Below are 7,034 nucleotides of genomic sequence, written 5' to 3'. Positions count from 1 at the left end.
ACCTTTCTCTGAAGCACCTGGTGCTGACTACTGTCTGAGACAGCAGAATTTCATCTTCCGTGTCAAAATTCCCCAAATTGTTATGTTCCCATGTTAAATATGACTTTTCTCCAATTTTTATTTCAGAAAGGAAAGGAAGAAAGAACCAACTAACTATTGGCCTGTAGTTTTGAAAATCCTGAGTGGGAGGAGTGCTTTCTTGCCACTGAATTTAAAAGGCCAGAGTACCCTATTGAAAAAAACAGGAAGTGAGATGGAAGAAAGACAAGGGAGCCAGGTATAGTATAGAGCTTTCATTGTAAATATTGCTAACCCCAAGTACTGAAATATTAAATCACACTTTGTATTCTGGGGACATTCATAAGGGGTTAAAGAACAAATAATAGATTGTTTTTATAGATAATTCACTGCTTATTCTAGGTTGTTATATTGTCTGATTGGTCAATGGGTTGCTTTCAGCAATTTACTTGGATCACAGTGGCCAAACTGTGGCATTTGAGACACACTGTTGCAGGGCACTAAGGTGCCTGCTCCTAGAACAGCAGAAACTTCTGGGGAGAGCCCAAAGAGACAGAGAGAAGTGCAGGTGCAGGTTACCAGGGCAACAGCTAGAGAGCAAATTAGTCTGCAGCTGCATCTACTTAGTTGACCAAAAGGGGCAGGGCCCTGGGTCCATGTAAACCTCAGGCTGGAACTAGGGGAGGCAGTTCGCTGCCAGCGGCCAACTGGGAAGGAGCCCTCCTAGAAGGAACTATGGGAAGAGGCCTGAGGGCTAGTCCAGCTTCTGATAACACCGGGGTAAAGTTGATACTTTAAAAGGGGTGGAGCACAACTGGAACTTATGTGTTATGTTATAGCCCAGGTTTTTATGTTTTGCTTGCTGTTTCATAACCACCAGTGGTTTCAGTGAGGCTACTGGGGAAGGTGGAGGCCTCATTGGGCAGAGCCACTGTAGTGTGGGGGGACCCCGGTGCCAGAGAGGGCGTGGTATTTAGGGCACACAGACCCTGGCACCAGCAAGAGCGTGGCATTAGGGGTGCAGAGACAGAGGCAGGGCTGTAGACAGCACAGCACTGAGGGGGGCAGAGAGGGCTGTGGAGAGCCCAGTGAGGAGAAGGAGCTGATTTGTAGCAAGGCCTGGGAGAGACAACAGCAATACCATCTGCAAGGCTTGGGGCATGGTACGGGGTGGTTTGGAGCCACGCATATAGCCCATAAGGCTGGGGTGTCCCGAGACATCTATTCTGAAACAGGATCCAGGAGGGGTCTGGGGACTTATGGGGTTCAGGGAAATCCATCAGGACCATGTCCAACTGGATGTGAGGGCAGCCTCCCTATATTATATTTACATCAAGACATGGCGGGTGGGAAAAGAGGGTCCATCAGGTCCATTTGGCCCATTGGGCCAAACTGGTACGGTTGAGGGGCTCTAGGTTATCGCAGCCATCCTTGGACACCCCATCCCGTGGCACACACATAGCACGGTCAGCCTGTGTATGTGGCATTCAGCAGACAGGGAGGGGACAGACAGCATAACAGCAGGTATAGCAGGAAAAAGAAAACAGAGCAGCAGCTTGGGTAGGGGAAGAGGACTGAAATTGCACTTGAGGAGCGGGTGGGGATAATTTGTGTCATGCCTGACAGAAAGGTTAGTCCCCACTGGCACAGAGAATTCTTTAATATCCCACTATTCTTATTTCTGGTATGCTTGTACCTTTTTTATTAAACTTTCCCATTTATGAACTGCTTATCATATGAAGAATAACTGATTTCATTCTCCCTAGCATTCTTACTCAGATGATTTCTTTATGCCTTTATTTTAGTCAATATGATGTTCCGTCGGAGAACTTATTAGTAACTGATGGAAAAATTTGATGAATATGTGCATTTTTTCTAGTTTATTTTTTGTTTTCCAGGGGTTGAAAGGTACATAGAGGGATGGGGTCAGGGTTTGGGGGGGTTCTTTTTTTTTTTTCCGTTTTGCATGGCTCATACAATAGCACTTGCAATGCCTACCACAGGGCTCATTTTGATGAATGTGACATCAGCAACCCAGAATAAAACATGCTACACATGTCATTTATACTGTACTTGTTCAGCAGCCTGGATATACCTTTGTGTTTTAGGTGGAACTGGATGTAACCTGTCATTGTGGATCTGCTATTTTTCCACAGTCTAATTTAAGGGATTTTCTTTCCCTCTCTCTCATTCCACAGAATGAAGGGAAAGTTCGAATTTCCCAGGAGCTCTCAGAGGGTGAAAAACGTAGCACCACGAACAGAAAAACCACAGTGAAGAAATGCTTGGACAAACTTGGCATCTCCTGCATTGTAGTATAAATATATTAATATCTCATTGTTATGGTGACTTGTGTGGAGCCAGGGAGAAAAAAATCCACTTAAAAAAACAGCAGAGGAAGAGGTCCCTTAAAATGATACAATATTGTGGAGGAAAGAGGAGAAAATAATCCATAAATATAAAAGCTCAAATTAATTTTATTCATTTGTTTTACATGAAAAAGAAGAGCCTTCCTTTTGAATGGAAAAATTAACATTTCTGGGGGGAGTGAGATTTTTAACTATTATAAATATTTTCTATTAAAATAAAAATTTGACCAACCTTTATGTGCTGGATGCACTAGTAAAAAGAATACACTGCCTTAATCTCTGAATTTAGGCACTGAAATGCAGACATCCTAAAGTGTCAGTAAATGATATCTTTGGACAGAGATACAGACCGTATGCCAGACTCTATCCTGTCTGCTAGACATCTAAGTGGACTGGGTACCTTGGTTCAGATGGAAACATATACCCATTACCTGCCCTAGTCTATTCCATTCTGGAGTAGCTATTTGTTCAGGTTAAACAGGTTCCTGCCATCTCCCCTGCAGAAAACAATTATAATGTTAGAACTTCAGCTACTGGACCTTAAAGCAGGGATAGGCATTGCCCTACCTTGTCATGGCAGGTGCATCACTGCAGGTAAAAAGGAACGAGCTGAAGTAGACAATGCAGAATCTTCCAATTCTCTTGCTTATTTGTGTCTGCAACATTTTGCTTCCTCAGGATGAGGTGCCCCATATTGCAATCCTGGGTTCAGGTGGTGGTTTGCGTGCCATGATAGCGCTGCAGGGAACCTTGGGGGAGCTGCAAAACCATGGCTTGTTGGATTCTGTCATGTACCTGTGTGGAGTGTCAGGGTCCACCTGGTAGGTGCACATGAAAAGACATGAGAGTAAGTTCCTTTGTAGAATTAACCATTGAGAACTGATGTTTTTTATTAGCTCAGTTCCCTGGTGTTTACTTTATAAACTAAGAGAAAAATTACTGTCTGTCTGTTATCTGAGAAGGTGAGAATCTCAGAACTTGAACTTCCAAAGAATCTGGGACAGATGAAAATCATAAGTTCATTGAAATGCAAGTATCTAGTTTCACAGCTAATTCTTTGTTCAATTTGTATCTCTGAAGCTGCATAACTAATTTTTTTGGTACTTAGTCACAGTTTGTGACTCAGCAGTATCTGCATTAAGCCCCAAAGCATGCTCAGTAAGGCTGTGCTCTGGCCAGTTAACTTAGCTGTTCAGTGAAACAGGCCTTCATGTAAGGCCTGGTTTGTCTTGAAATGTTAGTCATAGGAAAACTAGTCCCCTTCAGCCACAGACGGGTTTCAACCTACATCTCCTAGATTTCAGGAAACGACTCTACCTACTTGCCTGCAAGCTAGACATACCTGATTTCAATAAGGTAAAAAAAAAAAAAAAAGTCATCTGTTTTGATATTACCATTTCAATTAATTTTGTTTTGACTTTCATTTCTTTAATACTGTTTGGTAACTACTGAACCAAAATTGTTTTATCTTACCGAAACAAAATGTTTCAAATATCAGCAGCACAAACTGACTCAATGTTCTTGAAACAACATAGTGTTCTTATGTTTCTGGCTCAATGTATTAGTGGTAAATTTGGACTTTAAATCCAAAAATGGAACAAAAAAAGCAGTATTTTAAATCAGGAACCATGATCTTAAATCAGGGACCATACTCAGCCCCTCAAAGGCATTTAGACATCTAACTCTTTTGATTTGAAATGCCTTTGAGTACGAGAGCAGAGAGACTGAAAACGGAGTATAAAGGTATTTATTCAATCTGAAAATGCAGGTAGGCAGTTAGTGGGATAATCAAATATACTCTGGTGCACTCATTAGCTGACTGAGCATCTGGATTCTACTGAATGCTATCGAAGATGCTCATCTGTGGGTCATGGGCCCCATGCATTGGTAACAGAGATTTCCATTTTCCTGCAATCTGTCCTGGGGGCCTACCTTGTAGCCAGTCAGCCCAGCCATACAACCATTGTTGGTTGCAAATCTTGGACCTAGCTAAAATGATGAGTGGAATTAACTGATAAAGACTGTCAAGGGCTAGTGGGGAGGAAATGGACTAAATCACATTACTCTCACCATATGTTTCATGTTATACATAGGTGCATGTCTTCTTTGTACAAACAACCGGATTGGTCAGATAAATTGTTAAGCTTCGAGGAAAGAATGTGTAAAATGCTCCTCTCCCACTGGAGCTTTTCAGACGCATATAAGATGTTAAAAGAGGCAGCCAAGGATAAAAATTATTCCCTCACTGATTTCTGGGCCTACATAGTAGTACACAAGATGTTGCATGAGGTGGGTGAAAATCTTCCCTTTTATCTTTGTCTCAGGTGGGTGTTACCACCAAAAGTATCTGATCACTTCACAATCTTTTATAGAATCATAAAAAAATAGGGCTCAGGCAGTCGGTTAGTTTAGCTTGCAGTCTAAATCATCCTGAGTAAGCATTTTTCTAAGCTGCACTTAGAAGGCTCCAAGGCCAGAGATGCCATGACCTCTAGGTTATGTATTCAGTGCTTAATGACCTTCACAGTAAGAAATGCCTTCCTGGTATATAACCCACATTCTCCTTCTTGTACTTCAGGCCCATTACTTCTTTTTTGTCTGTAGCATCAAAGAATAGTTAATCACCTGTTGGTTATAACCCTTATTTTAACAATTATTTATCAACATATTCCCCCCTTCCACTCTGTCCTCTGTCTCTTCTCCAGGCTGAATTAGCCCCGGCCCTTCATGGTTTCCTTGCATGTCCTAGATGTCTAGCTACTTTTGTTGCTTTCATCTTGATATCTTCCAAGTTGTCCATGTCTGTCTGGAAGCTCAGCATCCCAAACTGGCCACAGTATCCCAGGTTGGGCTTCACTAGTTTGGAATAGAATTGGAGAACGCTTCCCAAGACTTTGAAGAATTTATCCCATAATCTTTCTGTGATGCTGGAAAAATCCCTGCTTTACAGATGAGGAAAGCAAGGAATAGAAAGGTTAAGTGCCATAACTAAATTCTCAGAGGACCTCTCCAACACACGTACAGGTGGATCTGTTTCAAAGGGGGAATGTTTCACAAGTTTACTTAAGTTTCTTCATATTTCCACTTCGGGAATAAAAAAGGAAAAGAGTTTAACCACCAATTTAGCCATCTCAGCATAGCGTGTGTTGCTTTTCTGTCTGTACCACCACAAAGGCTGTCCTTAAATCCTGGATTAAGGAAGGTGGAAAAGACTAAAGACTCCACTGAGCAAATAGTTTAAAGGTGTGTGTTTCTTTGAACAAATGCAATTTTGCCTTTCAGCTGGATAAAAGACATTTGTCTGACCAGAGCGCTGCTTCTGAAAATGGGAAAAACCCCTACCCAATATATGCAGCTGTGGATGAGAAATCTTTTAGCAAATCATCTAAAACCTCTGCAGGTAAATTATGCAAAATTTATGATAAGTGCATATATTGTAAGTTAATTGTAAGGCAAATCACCTTTAATTTCAGCTTTATGCAAGTTGTCTGAGTAACAGATATGTGCATGCCATCTATAAAGCTAGCTAAAACCCATAACCTTGATGTTGTGAAGCAGTTCTTGACAGACAAGCAGACAGACTTCTCAGGGTTTTCATGGCATTTTCAATAATATTTTTAGCATTTTTATTGTGTTTATGTGGGATAGAAATATTGTGGTTGCTGCCATAGTTTTAATTATGCTTTGTTTCACACATGTGATCTGTGCCATGTATGTTTGTGTTGTGTGTGTCGTGATGTGTGTGGGCAATTGTTGCAACATTTATTTTGGCATCAATAATTATGCTAACAGAAGAGCACCACATTCTTCTAAAACGTTATCAAGGCCACATACAAAAACAAGCTTCCCCGCTTTATGTGGGTTCTGTATGTACAAATTCACTCTTATAGTTTCATAGCTGGTAGGGTCAGAAGGCACTTGAGCAGATCATCAAGTCCAACTCCTCAGTAATGCACATGGCTGAGAGATTATATAAGGTGTTAGCTCTGGATGTTTGTGCTAAGGTATTGACATAACTTTTATATTGTGTTACCTAGGCCCTGTATGAAGTTACAAGGGTTTCCAGGTCCATTTTTATACAGTGATCACAAAAGTTCTATTTATATTATACACGGCCTGTGCCTTGTACCGAAAATGGAATACAAGATCCTCGTACTCCCTGTAAATATCACTCTGGATGCCTATAGACATGCAGCAAGGCTGCTCCCATTTCCTGTTATTACAGCACATCAGAGCAGACTCAATTATTTGAGTCTGCTGAAGTGTGGTAATTGCTGCACTCCAGCAGACTCCATTGTCACATGTATCAGCATCCCTATGCTGAAAAATAGCAGCTGGGGTGCTTTTACTAAAGCACGTATGAGATTTAAAGCACCCCTGCCACAATTTTTCAGTGTTGGGATGCTGATACACGTGACACTGGGCACTTCAATTAGAGAGCTATTACTGCAGCTCTAATCAAAGCATCACCTCCCCCACCCCCCAACTCCTGGAGCACATCTGTAAATGCCCTCTTTCTTGTACACTTTACCTTTTATCTCATATATTTTAGGGCATCCAGTACCAGCTGTATAAGTTAACCTTGTTGTAAAGAGATATAGCTTTCAGGGGCTGAAAGCACAGCTGCAGGTGGGTAGTAGTTCATAA

The 7,034-nt window shown here is 41.6% G+C and overlaps 1 protein-coding gene across 1 annotated transcript in view; it reads left to right on the top strand.

Moving 5' to 3' along the window:
- The first annotated feature begins 253 nt into the window (after positions 1–253).
- LOC149862764 (cytosolic phospholipase A2 gamma-like) overlaps positions 254–7,034 on the top strand; it is a 127,968-nt gene continuing 121,187 nt past the window's right edge. Inside the window, exons 1-5 of the mRNA XM_090051205.1 lie at positions 254–277; positions 2,217–2,333; positions 3,066–3,208; positions 4,481–4,676; positions 5,670–5,787. Coding sequence (XP_089907331.1) covers positions 254–277; positions 2,217–2,333; positions 3,066–3,208; positions 4,481–4,676; positions 5,670–5,787 — 598 coding nt within the window. The remainder of the gene's footprint in view (positions 278–2,216; positions 2,334–3,065; positions 3,209–4,480; positions 4,677–5,669; positions 5,788–7,034) is intronic.

The sequence above is a fragment of the Crocodylus siamensis genome, chromosome 6 (assembly GCF_052110815.1).
Source record: "Crocodylus siamensis isolate JL-2025a chromosome 6, ASM5211081v1, whole genome shotgun sequence".
In the NCBI taxonomy this organism is placed as follows: domain Eukaryota; kingdom Metazoa; phylum Chordata; order Crocodylia; family Crocodylidae; genus Crocodylus; species Crocodylus siamensis.
The sequence above is the reverse complement of the archived record's forward strand: the minus strand, read 5'-3'. Positions and strand labels throughout refer to the sequence as shown.